Source organism: Phoxinus phoxinus (assembly GCF_949152265.1).
Source record: "Phoxinus phoxinus genome assembly, chromosome: 10".
NCBI lineage: Eukaryota > Metazoa > Chordata > Actinopteri > Cypriniformes > Leuciscidae > Phoxinus > Phoxinus phoxinus.
This window is the reverse complement of record NC_136885.1, coordinates 7,013,977-7,040,014: the sequence shown is the minus strand read 5'-3', so window position 1 is coordinate 7,040,014 and position 26,038 is coordinate 7,013,977. Positions and strand designations below refer to the sequence as shown.

Below are 26,038 nucleotides of genomic sequence, written 5' to 3'. Positions count from 1 at the left end.
GTTTTCCCAAGTGGATAAATTTGAAAATGCTGTTTTCGGTAATTGAAATCGGTAATTGAAATCGATGACATGTTTAGTCGCATATTGTACCTTACCTATTGATATATATGGCTGTACCGATATGTGCCTGCTATGAGCTATTCACTTTCACACAGTGGGTTGGTGGGTTTTAAAATAGAGGAGGCACACTAAAGTTTAGTGTGGAGGCACATCCCAAAGATGTTTAACTGCATTAAAATTGTCTTTTAGTCCGAAAATGTACAGACAGAAAATGGCACATTCTTACAGAAAGACTTTAAATATAAGAATATATATATAAGAATATTAAATATAAGAATATACAAGAATATACACTTTCACTCACCTAGCCTATCACTTGATTCAAAATCCCACCTTCTATTCTTTTCCGTGTCCGTGTTAAAAGAGCATGTTTGGCTATTTTCTACTCTACATACATAGTTGATACATCAGCGGTAGAAGTACAAACTAATATATCAAGTAATTTACGTATTTTCGATGATTGGTTGACAAGGGAGGCTAGCCTCCTCTGCCATGTTACTTTTCTCAACACTCCTAATCGCTGGAAGTGAAATACTCAATGGTTATTGGCTATTTCTTTTTTTCACCAACGGAGGCACAATTCTCCAGCTATTGGATTTGTCTCCCCGTCTATACGCTCAGACTCGCGTTTTCGCAGATTGGGCCCATTCGGGGAAGAGCGCAATAGTTACACTTACAATAAAAACACATTCTGAGACATTTTCACCTCAAAACTTTGGGTAGGCAATGGAGTTGCTTCCCCTGAAGAGCCGCCACTGTTTTCACAGTATTGCTAAAGATAAGTGTTACTTTGATCTTAAATTCTGCAAAGATGAGAGAAAATTTACTCGCAACGTCCTGTGACAAAAGATGAGGGCAATTGTGTTTTAGACCACACATAGAATAGCGATTGAGTGTGCGACCTAGACACAGTAAGTGGTGAGTTATTTTGCTAATAAAATTATCATGCCAGAAGAATAGCATGAAAACTTTATCATGCCTAGTCTATCATCTCGTGAGCTTTTATGATATAGCCTTTTACGCATGCGCTGTAAGATGATTTTAGCGTTTCAGTGTGGAGGAGAACGTTTTGGAAAATACTATGTAGCCTTAGTCTCCCAACACTAGTCACTTGCAGCTAGAGTTGAGTAAGTTACTAATTACATCTTCAACAGTGTAATTAGATTACTGAACTAATTACTCTCTCTAAGGCTACGTTTACACGTGGACGGCTTTTTTCATAAACGGACATTTCACCCCTCTCCGTTTTCAAAAATAACATTGTGCACACCTGTCAATTTTCAGAAAAGTGTTTGTGACACGAACCCGTGTAAACGCTGTCTAGAGCATGCCAAACCTGTAGGTGGCAGTGTAAGGAGAAGCTCAAGCCCACGTTAGCCAATCAGAATCCCGAAAATAGTCTCTTACTGTGACGTCGGCTGCCTAAAACTCAGTTTTTCTCAGTTTACATGCAAACGTGCAAACGAAGTTTTCCAAAATCTCCATTCTGGCCGGAGTTTTTAGAAAGGATCGGTTTCAGAGGAGAATTCTCCGTTTGCGTGTAAACGAAGGGCACAAACGAAGGGAAATGTCATTTCCATGGTTAATTTTTAAAAATAACCATAATAAACGGGGCCTAAAATGTATTGCATTATCCTCGAACAGTTCAACAATCCAAGGATAGGCATGAAACTGCTCTTTTAATTCTTTCAAATAAATAACATAAAATTGCATAAATTATTTTTCTCCCTATTTAAAGTAAGAAGGTTACATTAAAAACATACATTTTATCAGTAGACGTTATATTTTGATGTTAAATCCACTATTGATTTATATAGAATTGTTCTAGTCTACACAGTATTAAATGCAATTACATCTACTCTTAACTCTTTACTTCCTCAGGATGGACTAGTGATTAACCATCATGCTGACCACACTCTGAACAGTTTCTGCCAGTGGCAGTCAGGCTTGGCCGGGCGAGGAGGTCGCCGTCATGATCATGCCATCCTGCTAACCGGTCTGGATATCTGCTCCTGGAAGAATGAACCATGTGACACTCTGGGTAAGGACGACATTTAATGATTTGACATGTGCTTGAAGGACGTCTTTGACAGCCATGTCTTTTGCAGCATCTGCATGTTTTTAAGACGCCATGTTAAAAGAAGTTCAAGTTTTAAACGCGTGTCTTGAGATGGATGCTTTAAGTGTTCACCTTTGTGAAATTTGTCAGTTCATTCTTAAAGGATTAGTTCACTTCAAAATGATTTTATTTGATCATTTACTCACCCTCAAGTTGTTTCAAACCTGTATGAATTTTCTTTTTTCTGCACACGAAGAAGATAGAAGAAGATATTTTGAAGAATGTCGGTGACCAAACAGTTGATGTACCCCATTGACTTCCACTATGGAAGTTTTTACCTACTATGGAAGTCAATGGGGTCCATCAACTGTCTGGTTACCCACATTCTTCAAAATATCTTCCTTTGTGTTCAGCAGAAGAAAGAAATTTATAAAGGTTTGAAACAACTTGAGGGTGAGTAAATGATGACAGAATTTTCATTTTGAAGTGAACTATTCCTTTAAGGGATTGTAAACAAATAGGACACAACATAATATGTTAAAACATGCGTTCCTGTAGTTCAAATGGTAGTGCAATGGTACTAGAAACGCCAGGGTCATGGGTTCGATTCCCAGGGAACGCCGGGTGATATGTGCTTGGATGGACTGTAAGTCGCTGCCAAATGCTTAAATATAAATTTGAAATGTAAGTCTGAAAGTCAGCGTAAATGCAACCCAAAGAGACTTGCACTGTGTGTGATGCCATTACTAATATCGCTTGTAATGTTTCTTAAGATTAGCTGAAAAATAGTTGACTACACATCATTAATTTAATTTCTTATTATTTTTTAAATTAGTTTAAACAGTACTACAGTATTATAATGATTATATATATATATATATATATACTATATATAATTAAATATTGAATGTATTTAAACAGACATTTAAACAGAACCAAAATGTGTAAAATGCTAAATGCATTAAAAAAAATACATATTGCATTAGCAGCTAAATATTGTTGTAATATTGAACTGGGAGGTCAATGACAACTCCCAGCCCTAACCTATACTAGTCTTGTAGGTAACTGGCCTATTATTGGACACTTTTGCCCAGTGTTTAAATTAAGAATGGCTGATAGTGAATTTCACATTTATACATCAGGTATAAGTTACTAAAAACCTTCACTTATGCTTTATTTACACCACTATGTGACAGTACAAGGCAAAACCTTTTAAGCTGATGTCAGGTTTTATTGTAAATCTGTACAAAAGAGTAAGAAAACATAGGTGTGGTGTGACATTTAAGATTAATGACCTACAATATACTGTTTGTCTGGTGATGACTGCGCTTAGTCATCACTTAAGCTACTGCTAAATTGCCAAATTATTAGAGGTACAGTAACAGCCTTTTTCTCTAATAACCTGTTTCCTATGAGAGCTCGAGCTGTGTTCTCCACCCTGTGCCACATAAAAGAATCTCTCCCTGCTAACCCCTAACCCCATTAGAAACGCTAGCCATGCCCCTCAAGTGCAAGGCCGCAGTTCAAAGGGTGCTGAGAACACAACATTTGTGGAGTGTCAATGATTAACACTTGAGCGCAGACTGCAGCTCGCACAGCTCACGCTTGGAGGTGAAGGGGTCAGGGGGTCATGGGAGATTTCACGTCCCTCACAGGTCATGGACTGGATGATTAAAGAGCCACGCCGAACCTTTGATACCACCGTACACTCTCTACCGTACCGCTAGTCTGAGAAAACCACTGAATGCAACATGAATTACCCTCATGCATCATTTCTGCATATGACAGTTTCTTGAGAGCAAAAAATATTGAAAGATATAACATTACATATGATGAAAATTTTGTTTATTTTATTTAGACCTTTTACAGTGCAAAAATAAATAAATCAATTGTAATGGGCCCTGAAAGACGTTTTTAGTAAAGTATGTGAATTTATTTATTTTTGTCCCAAATACGATTTTCAATAAGGCTGGAAGACAAATAAATCACAACATGTTCTGGTACAACACATTTGTGCAATACATGCAAGTATTTTATCACTTGGTGCGTATGTGTCAAAAAACGGCACATATTTGAAGCGATTAAATCTAAGGAAAATAAATCAGACTCCTTTGGTCCTTTTGGGGTTTGACTTTGTTCCAACGTACACTGGGCTTCATCTCCATAGGTTTTGTATTAGAGAGTTAGAAAGTCAGAATTTGTCATAAAATACAGTTCTCTTAGATCTCAGACCAGTATTGCAACACATATAGAATTGTTCAAAGCATTTTGCGAGGTTACCTTTCTATTATTTTTTATGCCTTCTACAGTTAATATACTACTCCTAGTTGTAGAAGGCATAGCATATAATGTGTTTCAGATTCATACTGGTTGAAGTAACTCATATATCTGTTCAGATTTCCTGCGACTGACTCAAAACAACTGGATTTTATCTTTATCTTGAACTGGCAGTTGTGAAACAAATATTCGCGAAATCTTGATCTGATTACATCAGTCCATCACTTGCCATCTCACACTCTTAAGTCTATTGCCGTTTCACTTATTTAGATTATGGATACTACTGTTCAAAGATTTGCAGTTAGCAATCTTATGAAAGTCGCATTAAAGACATTTATAAAGTTTAAAAAGATAATAAGAAGTGCTGTTCTTTTCAAATTAATATTCATCAAAGAACGTTGATAATAATCATAAGCAAATCAGCATATTACAGTGATTTTTGAAGGATCATGTGACACTGAAGACTTTATGCTTAATTATGCTGAAAATTCTGTTTTGCTATCACAGCAATAAATTACATTTTAAATATACAGTATATTCACATAGTTATTTTCAATTCTATTAATATTTCACAATATTACTGTTTTACTGTATTGTTGTCAAATAAATTCAGCCTTGGTGAGCATAAGAGACTTAAGAAACATAAAAAAGTCTTACCGAACCCAAACTTTTGAACTGCGGTGCACAGTTAGACGATATGAGATGATCAGGTATATTTAGTATATACTTTATATGTCTATACACTTTATTTTGATAGTCCACTTTAGACATTCTACTAACTATAAGCAACTTTGCATCTACATGTCAACTAACTCTAAAGAGTATTAGTAGACTATCTGCTTAATATTTGCTAACACTTTATTTTGTTGGTCCCCAAATAGACATTCTAATGACTATAAGTAACTTGGCACTTACAAGTCAACGTATTCTACTAACCCGAACCCTAACACCTATCCATAACCTAACAGTCTACTGACTGTCTACTACAGTCTACTAATACTCTAATGAGAGTGACATGTAGTTGCAAAGTTACTTGTTAGTAGAATGTCTAAAGTGGAACGTATTTTATTTGTGCAGGCTCTTTGGCCCCTTATACAAGTTGTTGGCTTGACTTATATAGCCATCATCATTCATTCATTCATTCATTCATCCTTCCATTCATTGTTTCAATTTCAAGGTTTTGCTCCAATCAGTGGAATGTGCAGTAAGTACCGCAGCTGCACGATCAATGAAGACACGGGTCTTGGTCTGGCCTTCACAATTGCCCATGAATCTGGACACAAGTAAGAGTCAAATTTATAATTAACCTCTATTAGATTCCCTCATATCCAGTTGCCTGTATTGAATCAATGAAAGCCTTGTTTTCCACAGCTTTGGGATGGTCCACGATGGCGAAGGGAATGTGTGTAAGAAGTCGGTTGGAAACATTATGTCTCCCACCTTGGCTGGACATAATGGTTTATTCTCCTGGTCATCCTGTAGTCGACAATATCTAAACCGATTTCTAAGGTGAGTAAAGACTTTTGACTTTTTTTTTCAATGCATCAGTACAATTACAGTGTTGTGGAAACTGTAATAAACTTTCAGTCACATGGAGAGACTATGCCAAAATCAAATGCTTTACCCATTGGCAGCCCAAATTGGCATTTGAAAAACAGTGCAAAGATTAACAACATGCCCTTTACTAAGCATCTCCTGTCCATTAGTCATCCAAGCAGAATCACCCAGCGTGAGCCCAGTGAGAGTCTAGACACCAACCTCATCTTTTAAAAGTAGTATTTGTAGTGCTGTTTTGGTTGTGATATGTAAAAGCAAGCAGCTCCAGCAGGTTTTAAGTTTCACTTTCTGTCTGAGAGCCACGTCTGTGCTCGTGAAAGTGGATCAGCTTGACCTTTTGCCCTTAAATTAACCAACGTGTCAAATGAACCGGCCTCGTGCTCCGTTGTCGTGATGAGCTCATCTGGGTGAAGCTCCTTGGCAGTGAGCTGGAATCAGTAGTTATAGGCCTCAGCAGGAGAGAGTAGGGGTTTCCTTGCCAGGCGTTCATTAGATGCTCAGAGTTGCTTTACCTGTTTCCTGATAGCATTGTGGTTGACTGTTGCAGTTGGATTCCTGTCAGTCTTGAGATTTAGTAAATGTAAAAAAAATTAAAAGAAGTTCTGGAGAGTATGCTTTCTGTAGCTCAGACCATAGATCATGGTTCTAGCAATGTCAAGATCGTGGGTTTGATTCATTGGGAATGTATGAACTTCTAAAATGTATACCTTGAATGCAAAGTGTCTGACAAATGCATATATTTAAATGTAAAGTGCTAAAGATCAGTAGAGCATTCTCGGATGTCATTGCATGGTCTGAGTTCATGGAACTCACAAACCACTCAGTAACGGCCACTAGCTTGTACAGGAGCTGCAGTTTAACAAGGTCCATTTTCATCTGAACTTTCGGAGAGAACTCCATTAGATTGCAAAGGCAAAAAATAATCACTCTGCCATAGAGTGCTGCACATTTTTATAGGCCAAATCCCGTAAACGAGTTTTAGCACTTACAGTTCCATTATCCTGAAGTCAAAGTTTTGAATGGGCTTTTGGTTAAATGCCTAAAAATGGTCTGTGGTTAAAAGAAGCTCAAGATATTTTCAAATTCCAAAACAAAATCAAATAACTACATGAAAGACAGCTGTGTTGTTGACTTGCATCGTGTGCATCTGGGCCAGAAAGTTGTGCCAGAGCAAACCTCAAATACTACGTCCTTAAGAAGCATACACTTAATAGCATGTGTCAATGGGGGATAAAAATCCTATTGGGTTTTTGTCAAGAGAACCAGAGTGATGCTAACTTCCGGGTTTGACCTACAAAAATACAACATCACTGCAGCACTCTATTTCCCCAATAACATACGCTGACTGAGGCTATGTTTACACTGAAACGATCTTAAGAGAAAACGCAAAAGTGGCGTTGCGTTATCACTTTTTATTCTGCGTTTAGACAAGTGTTATGGGGGGGGGGGAAATCTGCGTGCATATGGTGACGCAAAAGTGTGTGAAATTGGATGTAGTATGCACTCCAGGCGGCTAGGTGGCAATGTGAAGCACTGAAAGTGAAAGAGACGCTGACAGTGTTTTTCATGTTTAATACGGTAAAGCTGCTGCTTTAACCCTTGGTGCTCTTCGCGTGTTGCTCAAAAATGACAGAATTGTTTTATTTTTTTGGTCAATGAAATGAATGCTATATTTCACTGTCTAGCAGACTTTTGCGTTTTTACCGTTTTTACCCTTTAGACGGGAACGCGATGGTGGAGCGTTTTTAAGATTTCCACTCTGGAGGGTGGTTTCACTTTTTTGCGTTTTTAAGCCCCAAAAACGCAGTCGCCGTGTAAAAGAAAGGCACACCCGATAAAATATTTTTACGTTTTCACCCGCGAGCGTCCTCGTGTAAACAGGGCCTGATGCTATGACTGTCTTGACGACACATTACCTGACAGGAAACTGATCATATGAGCTGCACTGGCTTCACCCGCATTGCTAGTTGCCCTTTATTTGCATAATATTCCGTCCTTCGGATGAGACGTAAAACCGAGGTCCTGACTCTCTGTGGTGATTAAAAATCCCATGGAACTTCTCGTAAAGAGTCGGTGTGTAACCCCGGTGTCCTGGCCACATTCTCTCCAATGGCCCTTCCCAATCAAGACCTCCTAATAATCCCCATCCACTGAATTGTCTCTATCACTCTCTCTCCTCTCTCCACCTGTATCTGGTGTGTGGTGAGCGCTCTGGCGCCGTTGTACTGTGGCTGCCGTCGCATCATCCTAGTGGATAGTGCAAACTGGTGGTGGTTGAGGAGAGACCCCCTGATATGATTGTAAAAATGCTTTGGGTGTACAGAGGTGCATATGAAAGCGCTAAATGCCTCATCAACTTTTCTCAAATTGGACATGCCTACATCTGGTCAAAAATGGTCACTGTCTCTAATGTCACCAGAATGGAAGACTAATGGCCTAATGGATAGAGAGTTAGATTAATAAACCAAAGATCACAGGTTTGATTCTCAATACTGGCAGGAAATGACTGAGGTGTCCTTAAACCAATTGCTCACCGCAGCAAAAAATGGGGTTGTGCGTGTTCACGCTTTGCAGTGTGTGTGTTCACTTCTCACTGCTCCTAATGTGTGTGCACTAATTTGGTTGGGTTAAAGGACAATGACAAATTCTGAGTATGGTTTACCATACTTGGCCTTTACGTCATGTCAGTTGGTCAGTTTAGTTCTCCATTCAAAATTAATGGGATCATGATGCTTAATTGCTGACTCCCCAAAGTTTGTGGTTTGAGTTTCTCAATCTCATTTAGTTCCTCATTTAGCATCCTGAAGCCATAAGTGTTGCAAATTGGCATAAGGAACCAACCAATCAATCCAATCAGACTGCATGGTTAATCAAATTCATATGTACCAAAACCTGTAGTGTGACAATGGCATTAGTGTCACCAGAGCTTTTCCAGGACTGTCAGGGCTTCTGAAGGCGACAAACTGCAGAATGATCCTCCCTCATTTCTCTTTCCACACCTACGACACCCCAGTGTGCTGCCGATAAATACGGCAATGCTCTCTCCGTCAGCTGTCCTCCCATCTGTTTCTCATTCCTCATGAGTAGCCTCACCTACGTCACCGTGTGCCTATCGACATACAGCCCGCAGATCACAAGACCTTCAAGTAGCTAAAGCCTGATCTGCTTTCAGACCCTCTCTCGTTCCTCTTCACAGCCCTCCGCTTTTATCACTCCCCTCACTAATAAAACAGAGCTTGAAAGGGAGTCTGGCCGGGTCTGCCTTGAGCAGGTCTGTCTTATAGCGGCCGGTCGCCTTAATCTGGGGGGAAACTTAAAGAGGTGACACTGGGAAAACTGAGTGGTGATGAGGAACTGAATCAGATTCATCTGACTCTGACATTCCTGCCTCTGTGGGCCAGATGCTGCTGCATTGATCCTTCTCCAGATAATTGGAAGCAGGAGCGGAAAAGGACAGGGTTTCCCTTCACAGGGTCCACTGAAACACAGAGGGATTCTGGGAAAGTTGGATGTAGTAGACTTCAACTTTATAGTGCAGTGTTCTGCAACAACTTTATCTGTCTGTACAGATACAAACCGTTCAGTTGACTACTCATCTTTACTAGTCAACTAGTCATTCAGAAATGTAAAACCTGCCCCCAAATCATGCATCCCTAAACTCAAGTATTGTATGGGAGCAGCAGTGTGCCAACTTTCTGTCCAATCAGTGCTGCTTTAAAGCAATCAGTATTGTAAAAAGTGCTATATAAATAAAGGTGACTTGACTTGACTTGACTTGACTTGACTTGACTTGACTTGATTTGACTTAAAGGTTCTTACATTTGGTTGATCACCTGGATGTCCTTGTTATATAGTATATATTTAGAACTAATAGACTAGTTGATGTGACCCCCGTTGCAAACATACATCCCACACACACTCACATACTGACACACTCTCGTCATTGTGCGGGCGAGCGGCCCGGGGCGTCTGCTAAACTACTCAGAGCTTATTCAGGGTTTCACTGTATGTCTGATTGTGTAAAACACACGGTATTAAACAATGCAAAATACTTTCTCATGATCCTTGATATCGTTTACACGCGGAGCCTCTCTGTCGGCCTGTAAAATAACGGCAGCATTGAATAACATACGTCATGATGAAGTCAGAGAATGTGTTGAAAAGAGAAATCTCTAAATGTAGCCAGGGGAACTACTGTTATTACGTTGTCATGGTGTCCATCTCCACTGTACTGGAGTCAAGCTGTTTTACAGTTGTGTTTCTGTCTCAGTACCGCCCAGGCCACCTGTCTGTCGGACGAGCCCAACGCCATACAGGAGTACAAGTACCCCGAGAAACTTCCTGGAGAGCTGTACGACGCCGACACGCAGTGCAAGTGGCAGTTTGGAGAGAAAGCTAAACTGTGCACTCTGGACTTCAAGAAGGCAAGGCCATTAATATCAATATTTCATATTGTTTTATCGATGAAATCACTTGTGAAAAAAATTCATGAGTTGAGTGCACATGAATGGCACCACATGAGACATTATTGCTAGATTTTGTGTAAATACCATTGAATAAATACTGTAAGATAAGCTATTTAATCTTGACAGGAAACACTGCTCATTGAGCCAGTTAATGATGCGAATATTTACACTACGAAACTACACGTGAATGATAAAATATGTATGAAATTGCCTGGCATATAAATGTTACTTTGATCAAAATCAGAGGAACAGCCTTAGTTATTACTTCCAATTTGGACGCAAGCTTGCTCTTGTGAAGCTAGTTGGTCAAGGAAGTCTTGTTGATTAGGCTAGTTAAGAACACTGGTTGTAACTAGTACACCAACTTCCAAACATACAAACTACTGTTCAAAAGGTTGGAGTCAGTAAGGATTTTTGATGGTTTTGAAAAAAGCCCCTTATATGCTTACCAAAACTGAAGTTATTTGGTCAAAAATAATATTAATATAAAATATTATTACAATTTCAAATAACTGTGTTCAATGTGAATATGTTCTAAAATGTAATTCATTCCTGTGATGCAAACTGAATTTTCAGCATCATAACAATTTTGAAACATAGTTAGTTAGAAAATAGTCTCTCCAAACATTTTTGTGGGAACCAAGATTTTTCAGAATTCTTTGATGAATAGAACGTTTGAAAGAATGGTATTTATTATTATTTATAATGTTGAAATATAAATTGTTCAACATTATAAGTCCCTTTAGTGCAACTTTTGATCAATTTAATACATCCTTGCTGAATAAAAATATTAATTTGTGACCCTGGACCACAAAACCAGTCACATGTATACATCATCTGAAAGCTGAATGAATAAGCTTTCCATTAATGTATGGTTTGTTAGGATATGACAATATTTGGCCAACTATTTGAAAATCTGGAATCTGAAGGTGCAAAAAAATCGAAACATTGAGAAAATCGCCTTTAAAGTTGTCCATTTATGTTCGCGATTGTGCTGCATTTACTCACACAAATAAATGTTTTATATATTTACGATAGGAAATTTACAAAATATCTTCTTGGAACATGATCTTTACTTAATATCCTAATGATTTTTGGCATAAAAGAAAAATCTATAATTTTGACCCATGCAATGTATTGTTGGCTATTGCCACAAATATACCCGTGCGACATGTGACTGGTTTTGTGATCCAGGGTCACATTTATTTAAAAAGAAAAAAAATATTACGGACCCCAAATTTTTATCTGGTAGCCATAGTGAAAAAATAACTATGGAAAAATGTATTTAAAATAAATTTATTTTACACTAGGTATCCTATACATTTACATTCATATCGCTTTAGACTTACTGATATAAATTGTAATGTATTAATTATTACTCATTTATTATTAAACATATTTGTTTAATATACATATTTGTAGTATACTTAGCATAAAATAAATGTATTTCAAATATGTTTTGGTATTTATTTATTTTTTCACTAGGGTTTAAGTCTTGTTTTCCGAAATATGTATCAAAATTAAGCGAGTTTGAGCTTAAAACAACAATTTTAGTATATTTATTTTTCACTAGGGTACGTATGCAGCTTCAAATGTCTTCTCAACGGGAACATGAAACTGATATATTTGATCCAGCCTGAGCTGCGTTACGGTTAAAGTTATTTCAAACTGATAAGAATCCATTTGTGTGGTTCTTATCATGGAGTTTATGGTCATCATTTGGAAAGAGGAAGCTGATCCAGGTTCACTAGGAGAGCAGGGATCAAGCGTGACAGTGTGATTGAGAGGAATGCTTCACCTGAGACAGAAACTAGCGCTCGCGGTCACTTCACTGAGGCCTGGAGAGATCTGTCACGCTGCACCACAGCACACATGTGCCACATTTTCTATATAATCATGTTTTTTTTAAGATATGGCCCTGACAACACACACGCATGCATGGCTGTTCAGCAAGCTCCACTGTTCATGATTTAGAATGTGCAATGGCTAAAAAGTCTACAAAAATGTATTGTTACATGAATTTTGTTGGTTTCAACATCAACATGACATGATTTGTCTTGAATTCATATTTCTAACCTGCCATTTGTATAGACTTTTTATAGTCATTGTATAAAGGGTTTGAAATTAACAAACTGCCAAATAGGGGTGAGAATCCACAGTGACGGGTAACGCACATCAACACGCTAGCCAATTTGGCGGGTTATGGCATCATTATCAAAGCCCTTCCCTTAAAAAGAGCCTCAAACATTAGCAAAACAAAGAGTAAAGAGGGTCGCGCACTGAGAAAAATGCCGCGCAGCGCCACGGTACCATATATAATTATATATATGGTACCATACCATACGCATAGCGGCGGCACCACTCGGCGTCTATCGAGATGTCCGACGCACAGTGCTTCCACCCTAGGAGACAATTAAGAGGCCACTTTTTCCAATCCGTTCTAATAAATGCCACATGTACAATACTTTTTGGGAGAAAAGCTACCTAGCATCTTTATTGCTACGTGCAGGTAAAATCAAGACAGTTATACGAGAATCATAGAGAATTTTGTTTTTATTTCTATTTTATTTTATTTTATTTGAATGGTACCCTTAAACAGCGATTGGCTGTCGTAAAGCTGAAAGCAATACAATGATTCAGAATCATATTTAAATCTAAGCTGTGACATTGATACGCTGGTATTTTTCTGATCATTTTGTTTTGGCTAGTAGAAGTTTTGAATGGCCAATAACTTCAAAATTTAGCAGCCAAATTTGCTGGTCATTGAAAAAGTTAATTTCAAACCCTCACTGTATGTGAATAAATAAGTATATCAGATGTTTGGACACAAATGTGGTGCTTAAAATGGAATGCATCTTTTTCTTCTTTTTTAAATTACATATTTACAACACAAGACATAACAACATACCAACTTTGTAAGGCACACTCACTAACATACACCCCAAAAAAAAAAAAAAGCAAGATTATAGGTGCTGTATGTAATTTTTTGACTGTACTAAGGCATAAAAATACCATAATATGTTTGCAGATATTTAGGAAACATGCTAAGTTCACACATTTTCTCCGAAAACTTTGTTACAGACAGTTATTTGACTTTAAAATGTGCGTTCTGTGTTGGAATGTCTGTTTTTGTTTTGGCAATTTACCCAACAGTATTTCGACACCCCGGGTTGCCAGTTTTGAAGAAAGCACAGAGTATTGCAGCCATGGAAGCCAGTAAACGAACTGGGTCAGAGATCAAAGATTCTACCCGACCTAAAAAGCTGCAGCATCCATCTAAAAATCTCTATGAACATGAGCATAATAAAATGCGGTTAAATCAATTCATCAGCTTACAGTGTAAGGCTCGTCAACTATGTCAATTGCGCTCACTCCTGTTGTGAGTCCTCAATCTGGCAACCCGCAACTCTTCAATAGTTTAAATTGGGATTGCAGTACCCATTTCAACCGCTGGCTGTCAATACTACATTCTGCAGCTTTAAAAATGATCGGACTGGAACAAGTACTGGTGTAAAGTTTTCCCTAACCCTAACAAAAAACAATAGCCCCTTTAACACAGCAATCCCGGTAAATTACTGTAAAATTACGACTTTAATGGTATACACAACTTTTTACCAGTAAGATACCATTCCCACATCAGTACCAAAATACCGTACCAGTACCATAAACGTAAAGAGGAGGCGTGTTATGGTGCAAACGTTCCCTGGTGCTATTTTGCCGTTTCAGAAAACAGTTCCGCCACAGACCAGGAAAACGCTAGTCTAAAGTCAGTGGCGCGTTATTCAGATGCTATTTTTCAGGGCGCATGATTGGCCATAAATGTAGCGTTTGCACAACTTTGCTTCTCTCATCTACACAGACGCAGCAGTTCCCATTTTTGCAAACCGTACATAATTACAAGGGAAAAAATTACCACACGAGGGAGATCATTGTGGTGTCCATGAAGATGTGAAAAAATAGGCATAAATCTAGCTTACACATTTACCCAAATTATTCAGGCTAATTGTAGTAATGACGGATCAAACCTGTTTGATCAATAGTGGCAAGACACATCGGTATATAAGGACAAAGTGGGTTGTCTGTCAAGAACCAGGAAACAAAATTCTGAAGACTGAGAAATCACCTTTACCATCATGTAAGTTGCGTGCGCTGGCAAATCTGCCGTTATAATAGCAATCCGCCATGGAACAAGCGCATCTGCTCTTAAAGGGAATGTGAGATGATGCTCTGATAGGTTTATATAGGCTCTGATAGGTTTATTACACGCTACGCCCAAACCACACCTATGAGTAATGTAGCGACTTCAGATCAACCCATTTTAGATTTGCGTCCTGATCGTTAAAATAGGGCCCATAATCTCTTAACAGTAATTTCCTGGTAATTTACCAGTAAAGAGTGGATGTGTGAAAGGGGTTAAAGTAGACTTGTGTGCTTTAAGTGAACGTTTGACCTGCAATCTTTAGTCCAGGGATTCTGATGCCCGGATAGCTCAGACTATCCAAAACATCACTGGATGCTCAAAACTGAGAGGAGAGCACTTTCTTTATTTCTCTATTTGCTGAAATCTGTAAATCGGTTGTAACGCCAGGAATTCAGGTCGTCTGAACTCAATAGAGATTTGCTAAAATAATTTTTCCACTGTAGTCTAGTCTATACATCTAAAATTAGACCTCCCCGTAGAGAAATCTGATAGAGTGCAGCTCCGGCAGACTTCTCTCCAGGCCTGCACGGTCTCGTGAAGCAAAGGCAGAGCTAAATATACGTTGGAGGGACGCCAGTGGGAAGCTCTGTTTGCTGGGCTCCTATTGTCCTGATCTCACCTAACCTTTTTTTTTTTTTTTACCTACTATGGAAGTCAATGACTACCGTCAACTGTCTGGTTACCAACATTCTTCAAAATATATATTATTTTTTTCAACAGAAGAAAGAAACTCATACAAGGTTTCTTATTTTGTGTTAATAAACACAATATAGCCATACCAACAAAATTGTTGGATAGTAAAGTGTACCAACAACCTAGAATCTGAAGCTTCAAATAAAAATGGAACATGAATTTACTAGGACTATAAAAACAAAACACGAAGAGGGGCCTGCTCATTTCATGTCACTGAACGGGATAGAAATTGTTCTGTAGATGCTCTTCAAGCAAAGCTGTTCTGTCATCCTGAGCTCTCACTGCTTTCACCATGAATTAGCATCTTCATATTGTCTGGCAGTCAGAGCTGTGATAGGACTGAGATGTTCAAGCTCAGCAGGAACAACAGGGTGACGGATTTGAGGAGGTCTCGCTTTAACACACAGCTGCAGAACTTGTGCTGGGATTTCTGTGATCACTCTGGCAAACTGCCTTCTATTCCTCCCATCTGTGCTCCCATTGTCAAAATATGATACAATAATCCAGATGTGAATAATATACGGACATATAAAACGTGCAGCCGTTTCTTGCTCTTCTTGCTCTTGTTTCATAGTGAGAAAGTGAATGAGAGGAAGACATAGATATCTGGGACAGTAAAAAAAAACATTTAGGCCCTGTTTACACCTGGTATTAAGATGTGTTTTGGTCAATCGGATCACAAGTAGACGAGGGAGACACATACCAGTTTACACCTGGTGTTTTAATGCGTCTCTTTTGTCCACTTTAAACCACTTCTGTCCTGATTTTTTCTTGGGCAGGGTCTATAGGCAGGTAAATGTATATGTTTTTTAGATCTTATCGCGCAATTTACATATGAACGCGTCCGGAGACGATGGAAAAACATACGGAGAGCAGCAGCTTTTGATTTCTGCTCTGACAGCCGCAAGACCATGCCGAACGTTGTGTGTGTGTGTGTGTGTGTGTGTGTGTGTGTGTGTGTGTGTGTGTGTGTGTGTGTGTGTGTGTGTGTGTGTGTGTGTGTGTGTGTGTGTGTGTGTGTGTGTGTGTGTGTGTGTGTGTGTGTGTGTGTGTGTTTGTGTGTGTTTGTGTGTGTGTGTGTGTGTGTGTGTGTGTGTGTGTGTGTGTGTGTGTGTGTGTGTGTGTGTGTGTGTGTGTGTGTGTGTGTGTGTGTGTGTGTGTGTGTGTGTGTGTGTGTGTGTGTGTGTGTGTGTGTGTGTGTGTGTGTGTGTGTGTGTGTGTGTGTGTGTTAGAAACCAGAATGGTGAGAAAACATTGTGCTTGGTAAGTTTTCATCTTCAAACCAAACTTGGGTCTTAAAGTCCGCGTGAACCGGAAGTTGCAAACGACTTTTCTCAAGTGTTGTGATGCATTTCCGAGTGAAACGGAATATTGATCAGAGGGCAGGGTTTTACTTTAGCGCTCCTCCTCTCCATCTCTCGCCCATAGCAGAGTAACGGTTTGAGGGAGTGGTTAAGCGATTAAGCAACCCAAGCGGTCAAACCTACGTAATCAGAAAAGAACCATTCCAGACCGGAAGTAACTTTTCAGACTTTAAAGATAACCATGGCAAAAAAAAATTATAATTCTGTGTATTAACTTGCACGGATTCATTGTTCACCACAAGACTAGTAATATCCACTAACAAAGTAAATAGGGTCAATTTTGATTTCATGCCGACTTTAAAGCAACACTAAAGAAGATTTTTTTACTTTAAAAAAATGTTTCCAAAATCATATCAGTGGTTCATCAAGTCGTAACAGGGTGAAAGGCACTTCTGGATTTGGCTTTGCTGTCCTTTATCTGCTATAACCACACTATGTAAGTTTGCCAGATCGGGTTGCGTTTCTGTAGTTCTAATGAGACATAAGAAAACTACAAATTTGACTTGCTTTACGTCAAGCGTTACAATAGTCATTATTTAGTTTTTCTTCGTTTCTGATGTCGCAATACATCATACTTTTATGAAATCATGCAACATACTCTACCTTGTCTGTGGACAACGTTCATACCAAAGCTTGTGCTGGATAAACAGCGAGTGTGTGTGCGACAGTAGCGGCGGTAGGCTAAATTATGTACGACAGCGGTAATGGACAATTCCGCTTCCAACCTGTAGGGCGACCGAAGAGTAAAAGTTATTTAGTGCTGCTTTAATGACAAAGTTTAAATCCTGTCTGGCTAAAGCTCTTCCCATAATGTTTACGCATTAGGTCAGTGGACGGAGAGTAGACGGTCTTTTGCGGCTGTTTGAACACATCCGACCACATGAGCGTTTACACTACGAAAGCAATCTGGTCGAATGCGTTTTTGACTACCTCTGGAAGGGGTCGAAAGTGGACAAACTCAAAACGTTTTAGATCTCGTTTACACCTGTATTTAGTGTCGTCCACTTGTGATCCAATCGACCAAAACGCATCTTAATACCAGGTGTAAACAGGGCCTTGGCGTGTCTGATGATTTCATAAATTATTCTTCAGTGAGGGACATTTTTGATTACTTGAAATATTGTTCATACAATACTGCATTTATTTTTAAACATTTATGACATTTGCTTGAATAAATGTCTGATAATGAGCTTTATCCTCCTTCAAGTTTGGTATATAAGGTATGAATGTTTGTAGATAATTGGACATGCAAACACAATTCTATATATTTTTCAGTTGGTAAAAAAAATGTTGTTTCTGAATCATAATTTTCCAATACTCCCCAGTTTAATAAACATACTCTCATATCATGGTGTAAAATAAAAACATCAGTTTGAAGAGTAATGTTCAACATCTGGCAGAGATGTGATTGCCTGTCACTTCTCATCTCTATGATAATAACCAAATATAAACTCGATTGTTCTCTAAATGTTTGGTGTGTTGGTAATAACAGCAGGATTGAGAACCGCAATCTTTGTTTTAAAAACATTACAAAATCGACATAAATACCAAATGAACTGCAAACATAGTTTTAATGGTTAGATAAAAAGTTGTTAAATGTATTAAATATTATTATGGCAAAAGTTAAAGGGAAGTAAAAACTTTGCAAGTCAACTTATTCTACTAACCCTAACCAAACAGTCTACTAATACTCTAATGAATGCATGTAGTTTCAAAGTTGCAAAGCCAAAAGTGGGCTATCGAAATAAAGTGCAACCTAAAAAAAGTTCAGTTAGTTGCAGAATCACCAACATACAGTGTTTGGCATATGATGCTGAAGCTAAAACAAACCAGACAGGTCATTATTATATCCAGAGACCGTAAACAGTGTGTCATTATTCTGTACAACTGCCTTTTGGACTCAAACAGCTTGTGAAGAACATCTATCCATTGCGTAATGTCTTATAATCCTTAATTTGTTCAGTATAAATATCGCTCGGACTTCTGTCAAAATGACAGGTTCTTTAATGCATTCACATCAACACGTCCGTCTGATGTGTGTCACACAGGACATCTGCAAAGCCCTGTGGTGCCATCGGGTCGGAAGAAAATGTGAGACCAAGTTCATGCCAGCCGCCGAGGGCTCTTCCTGCGGTCCGGAGATGGTGAGTCACAACCACAGATGTGTTCAGAAGCGTCTCACCTTAAAAAGAAGTCAAGTTATACCCGTCCCTTTCAGCTCAAGTGGCACAAAGGAAAAAGACAAATGGTCTGTTTCTTGTCATTGAAAGAGTTTAATCATTTACATCCTCTGATGGTTATTCAGCCTGTGACATTAACCCGGCGGGGAGAAAGCATTGTGGGGTTTTTTGTTGTTCTTTCAGAAGGGATTTTAACAGATGTCTAGTGTCTTAAATGAGTGTTTCCAGGGAGGCCGAGCAGAGAGAGGCTGGTGTAAATGCCAGCGGATATAATGAGTGAACAATTCCTGTTGAGAGTCACGAAAACAGAATAGTGACATTGATGTTCACAAGACAAGCTGAGAACTCAGTGTACTAGAAAAGGTTCGACAGGGGAAAACCCTTGTGAAAAAGACGTGCGCTTTATTGTATTGAATGTGCTCTCGTACTTCAAATCTTAAAGACGGACAAAAGGAAAGTTGCGATAGTCTTTTCTCATTGTGATGTATATCCAAGTGAAATGGCTTCTGGAAGAAGAAGAAAAATGTAGGACGGGACTTGATTTTGTCCAGTTTGCAGTCAGTTGTGGAGGATATTTAGTCCCACCCTCTGCGATGACATACGCCATGAAGAGAACAGATGTCGTTTCGAGGGGGAGAGGAGTTTAATGTTTTTGATTTAATCGGTAGTTCACACAAAAATTAAAACATCGCCCTCATATTGTTACAAACCTGTATGAGTTTCTTTTTTTCTGCTGAACACAAAAGAAGATATTTTAAAGAATGTTGGTAACCAGACAGTTGACGGTAGACATTGACTTCCGTAGTAGGAAAAAAAAAAATACTATGGAAGTCAATGGCTATCGTCAACCGTTTGATTACCATCATTCTTTAAAATATCTTCTTCAACAGAAAACAGAAGTTTTCTTTTACTTTTTTATAATGGTGTAAGGGTAAATCACTTATAAGCAATGCAACATTCTGTAATAAAATGTAAGTGCACTTAAGGAGAGTACACTTTCATGACTATGTTTTCTTAAGTACACTTTTAAAAAGTACACTGTGTGAAAATGTCGAATTAAAAGGTTTACTTTAAAGTGTATTTTAAATTCTTGTTATAAAAATTGTATCATGCTTTAAAGAAGTACACTTATTTTGATGTGTTGATTTTGATTAACATACTAAAACAGTACTTGATTATAATTTTAACTGTAGAGTATTATTCAATATTACATTAATATATTTTAAATTTACTCAATTCTAACCATCATTAAAAGTGTAATTTCAGATATGTTCACATACGTGACAGACAAGTTTCAATAGAAATAACGTTAAAGTATATTTTAGTTTACCATAAATGCATGTCAGTACACTTTAACCATATTTCAAAGACAATAGAAGTAATCATGAAATTACTATACATACAAAGTTTAAGTCAGAGAGCACTCTAAAGCTCATCTAATTGCATTTTTAGTGCACAACGCAACGAAATTTAAAAAGCAAACATAAGTTCACAACACAATAAAATGAATCCACAACACAACAGAAAAGAGCCACAACACATGGAAAATGTACAACACAACGGAAATAAGCGAAAAAACAACGAAAAATCTACAACACAGCGAAATAAAGCCGCAACACAACGGAAATGCTCCCGACCACTAGATGGCTCTCTGAGCGCGGTAAGGTTAGTTTTCCTTGATATATCAATACCACGATTAGTGTAACCATTGTATATCGACATAAAATATTACTTCAAAATAACCTACATGAATTATAGCTGCGTATTTATACTCAAGAATGCTTGGACGTGCTTCCACAGCGCATGATCCCTAAGGGAACGTCTGGCAATTTAAAAATAATTTTCTGGGCCACCGTACATTTTATATACATTTTAAACTATTATTCATGTTCGATTGATTTCAGTTACATGCCATTAAGTGCCGAAAACATTACATGTAGTTTCCACTTAAGTATATTCTTTGAAGGTGTATTATTTCCGTAGTAAGTTCTCTTTTATAAAAGTATGCTAATGTCCACTCTTTTTTTTTTACATGAAACATGAGCTCAAATGATTGAATGCATGCGGTTGCAGAGAGTTGACACCGCATCAGCATAGGTCTTTCTATACCTCAGGGTATGTCTGTCATCTCAGCTCATCTTAACTCATCAAAGCGCTTTAATCGGATTTCAAGCTAAAGACGTGTGTGGTGTGGATCAGGTTTTACAATGGAACTTTTGCTGTTCTGGCTACAAAAAAAGTGTCAGATACACCAACCACACAAACAGACAGACAGACAGATCGCTGCTGTGTTCATCAGTGTTAGCTGTTACAGTACTCGTCATTGCTCTCCTCCCTTTCTCTTCGTCCCTTAGGATGCCTTTCCACTGATTCAGGCCCTTCACAGCAGATTGGGTTTAATGAGCTCATGCGGGCCTGGGCTGACCTCCTGGGCCGTTTCTTTACTAACTCACGTTACTGAAGTATGTTTGGGGCATTAGAGTAATTACAGACCCATCCTGGGGTGCAGGAACAAGAGCAACTCTCTTACAAACACACTCTCCTGTTCCAGCGCGAACATCTCTTGCTGATACGGAGGCGAGCGCTGGTGGTCTGAGATGTCTTTCACATGTGTTCTCCGAGGCACTTGGAGGTGTTCGGTTTGTGATATATTAAACACGACAGTTTAATCTGAGTGAGAGCCAGTGACGGTACGCATGCACTAATGATGACAGTCTCCTCTAGGAATCTTGACAATCCGCTTTCAGGAAATATCAGATCCATCCCATGAGTTTCAGTTACACAGAGGGTGTGAAGAGCACTGGACGGGGACTATCATTCATTCAGTCCTTAACCTCTCACACAGAGTTGAATTAGATGGAATGGTGCCTGATGGGAATTAGTTGGGCCATTCAAACAATAATTTTCCTTTTTCCTGATAAAAATGTGATTTTACAATGCAATAAAACAAATCCAGGTTTGCTGTTTTTGTTTGCAAGTATGCACAATTTGCCCAAAAATGTTGTGATTATTTATCAGTATTGCAACCAATGAATGAATGAACGAACAAATGAACGAATTAATGAATGAATTAAATTATTAAATTAAAATATAAAAAATTATTGAAGGTTTATATTTATTATATGGTAACGAGTAGAATTTATATGTTTTAATAAATTCCCTTTTGTGTTCATACTGTCAGGATTATGTTTAGTTTTAGTGTCTTCTGTTTGAGTTCAAGGTATGGTTTTCTTTGTCTCTTTCTTGTAAGCTGTAATTGTTGCTGTCAGTCCCATATGGATTAATAGACTCACCAGTCCAAGTCGATTCCCTAGTCGGCCCCAAGGGTTCCTTCCAACCTCCAATATCCTTTGTCGCACCTGGTCCCGCCAAGCTCAAAATCTTCTTCGCCGCTCAGCTCCAGGTCTCCTTAGTCGCGGATAGGCGCACCCAGTCTCCCTCTTCCGCCTCCTCTGCTTAATCCTTCCAGTCCCTCTGCCCCGTCTCTGCTTGCTCCATTCGGCTCCTCGGCTCTTCCTCTGTTGGCTCCGCTCTGCTGCTCTGATCAGCCTCGGGTTTTCCGGTCTCCACATCCACCTTGTAACTGTATTCCCTGGCTCCACCTTGGGAAGCCGAGGCTGTAACTCCACCTCAGCCTGTTGACCAGTTGGCTCCACCTTTGCTCCTTGCCCCTTTGGCTCCACCTGGGACCTGCTGTCCTCACAGCTCCACCGGGCTCCCTCGTCCCTCTGACTCTGCCTTGGTCAGTCATCGCTCTGTATACTCCACGGACTTCCGGGCTTTTGGCTGTGCCTCGTCCCTCCATCCCTATGGCTCCACCACAGTCTTCAGTCGCTCCGCCTCAGTCATCCGGCACCCTAGCTCAACCTCAGCTGCTTGTCCCCGTGAATCCACCTTGATCTCCAGTCTCTGCAGCTTTTTGTGTCTGCCTGGGTCTCCACCTCCACTAGCTCCGCCTCTGTCAGTTGTCCCCCTGGTTCTGCCTGGCTTCTACACCAACGCTCCACCATGGCTCCTCCCTCCATCAGCTCCACCATGGGCCTTCATCCTGCTAGAATTGTTTGGGGTCACGCCCAAGCTCCTCCCACCGTCATCTCCTCCCTGGCTCCTCCCTCATCCTTGGTTGTCCCGTCTGCAGCTCTGCACCCACCTCCAGAGTACCCACCCTCCCTCCTCTGTTGGATATTGTTTCTTGTTATGGCGTGAGGACACACCTTCCGGGAGGGGGGGGAGGGGCAATATCAGGATTATGTTTAGTTTCATTGTCTTCTGTTTAAGTTTTAGTCATGGTTTTACGATATGTGTGTAAGCTGTTGCAATGCTGTTTGGATTTTCTCTTGTTTTGATTACCCTTTTTATTTATTGAGTTAAATGAAGTATCTTGACGAAGCAAGCAATCTATTTCCTCACCTACTTCATCTCCATCTGTAACTCTATGTGACACAAACACACACACACATGTTTGGAACAGCATAAGTGTGAGAAATGATGACGGAATCGTTCTTTTTGTGTGAACTACCCCTTTAAATTTAAAGACCATTATCGCACAGACGGATGTGTGTGTTTCTGTGTGTTGTTTGCAGTGGTGCCGTCGTGGTCAGTGTGTAAAGCAAGGCGATGAAGGTCCCAAGCCAGTGAACGGTCAGTGGTCATCCTGGTCTGGGTGGTCCAGCTGCTCGAGAACCTGTGAGAGTGGAGTGACCTACAGAGAGAGACACTGCAGCAGCCCCAGGTACATTCAGACCTGCAGTCGTGTGAAGGATCAGCCAATACATGTGGAGTGAGAGGGTCTCCACTAAAGGCTTGTTCATAACAATTTTAGCATGAAAAATATGCACAGCAGGATTTGAAACAAAACAAAACCATGCACAATTAATTATTTCACAGTAGCTTTGTTTCCTTCCACCTATTTTTATGCACATTTTGGGATAACGCATACAAATCTGCTTGATGGAAACCCCAAGATGCGCATAAATTCTAAAAGTACGCATAAAATCGTATTTTTTTGAGATTGAGTTTTTTGAGTTATCTGATAAGAAACCATATGCATACATTACAATGAAAACACAATTATCAGATAAATTCCTAGATTCGCATTTAAAAAAATCATGTGACTTTGCGCGATAGGACAGCATAACTGGACTAACCAGTGGACCGATCGTTTTACACAGCATCTGAAATGCTGTTTTGGTTGTTCTGCAATGCTTGATCAAAGTATTTGATCAAAGTGGTTCTTTTTTTATAGCTGTCTCCCACGACTGCGTTCCCAAACGTTGTTCATCTGCTCGCTCTAAGACACAATATGTATGTAATATATACGAAAAGTATTGTAGACAGTGGCGTCTCCTACTTTTCTTTGTGATATTTAGCACCAGTTTGTCAGGAAGTGACCATTTGTTCCTTTCGACTCACTGGATGGAAACGCTGCTTTATCCGCAAAATAGGTTAAATTCACAACTTTGGATGGAAACATTATCCTATTCATCAAAGAATTGTGAATTTCATGAAACTCAGAAACAGAGTTTCAACAGAATCGGAAACAGGATCCATCTCTTATTAAATAAGTTCTACATGATTTTTCATTTCCCACAAGCAGGAACATAAGCACTGTTGCATGGAAAATTGCTAACATTGTAAGTGGGTTTGATTCTTTCACTGATAATTGTTCATCTTGTTTATGATATGTTGCTTTATGCACTGCTGCACTTTATATACAAAAACTATCTTCCGCAGAAATGTAATTTTAAGCGTCAAGAAAACTGATTCCTTGTCAATGTAGAATGACATCTTAATTTTATTGGCAATGCATCTCATTACTACAACAAACATTACAGCCACTTGGCAACCATGAGTGATGAAGTTGCTGTCAGCTTTAACAGCCCATCACTTAAATCATGATGTGTCTCATCCTAGTTCTGTCTCATGATCAGTTTCCTTCCCTGTCTTTTCTTCTCTCTCAGGCCAATGTACGGCGGCAGGTTTTGCGAGGGCTCGTCTCGCTCTTATAAACTGTGTAACACTGCTGACTGTCCTCAGAACGCCATAGACTTCAGAGCTGCTCAGTGTGCCGAGTTCAATAGCAAACCTTTCCGCGGATGGTACTACAAGTGGAAACCCTACACACGTGTGGACGGTTGGTCTAAACATGTATTTTTATTTTTGGTTGAGGGGACCCTAGTCAAAAAATAAATATATATTTTTTTTTTAAATTGAAATACATTTATTTTATGCCAATTATACTACAAGTACATTTACATTAATGTACTTAATATAAATACCCTGCAATTGTACTTTTAGGATATTATATTGGTATACTTAAAGTCTGCTAAATTGGAACAACCAATTTTGTACTGAATGCACTTTGGTTATCCAGAAGTAGTGCCGAGGTCCAACTAAAGATATACTTAAGTATACTTGATTGTGTTAAAGTGGAACTATTGCAAGTATACTTTAGGTAGACTTTAAATATATTGTATTTAAAGACTGATACTATACAGAGATCATACTGTCCTTACTAGTAGTGATATTAAAACACATTTTAGGGTTAATATTAAGAAATGTGCAATGTGCACTAAACAAGTACACCTAATAAAGTTGAATTATAATATTTATCAATAAGTCTAAGGCGATAAGTCAGTAAGTATGTAAATGGTTTTGTTGTATACTTAGTATGAAATAAATGCATATTAAATCAATTTTGGTTCATTCACTAGGCGATGTATAAAAGAAATGAGCCAGTGCATTTGACACAATTCTGGATGAAAACATTATTTATGAAGTTAGACTGAAGTGAATGTTCAGATATTCACATGATATTCTTTCACATTTTGTTTCTGTTACTCCTCCAACATGTAACTATGTGTCTTTCTTCCACCACACAATAAATTCTACACATGTACGCACCAAAAAGAACATTAATGTCTCTGTAGTGAAAGACGTTTTCACCCCCCAAAGTCATGACGTCCTACATGGTCCTTTAGAAATGATTACAGACATGCATCTTCTTACAAGTACGACTGGAATCTCTATTCTAATCTTTAGTTCAAAGTATCTTGAGATGGAGAAAGTTGGTTCAGATTCTACCCCCGATCAGATGTGTTTCACGCCATTTCATCGTTTTTACATGTGCTTTGGGTCATTGTTGTGCTGAAAAGATCTTCACACTTAATGCAGATTGTTGG

General features: G+C 38.9%; 1 protein-coding gene across 1 annotated transcript in view; it reads left to right on the top strand.

Moving 5' to 3' along the window:
• Nucleotides 1-26,038, top strand: part of adamts16 (ADAM metallopeptidase with thrombospondin type 1 motif, 16) — a 99,424-nt gene that overhangs the window by 17,423 nt on the left and 55,963 nt on the right. Inside the window, exons 7-13 of the mRNA XM_079624959.1 lie at nt 1,942-2,101; nt 5,574-5,679; nt 5,768-5,905; nt 10,224-10,377; nt 18,726-18,821; nt 23,441-23,589; nt 24,818-24,990. Of these exons, the coding sequence (XP_079481085.1) occupies nt 1,942-2,101; nt 5,574-5,679; nt 5,768-5,905; nt 10,224-10,377; nt 18,726-18,821; nt 23,441-23,589; nt 24,818-24,990 (976 nt within the window). The remainder of the gene's footprint in view (nt 1-1,941; nt 2,102-5,573; nt 5,680-5,767; nt 5,906-10,223; nt 10,378-18,725; nt 18,822-23,440; nt 23,590-24,817; nt 24,991-26,038) is intronic.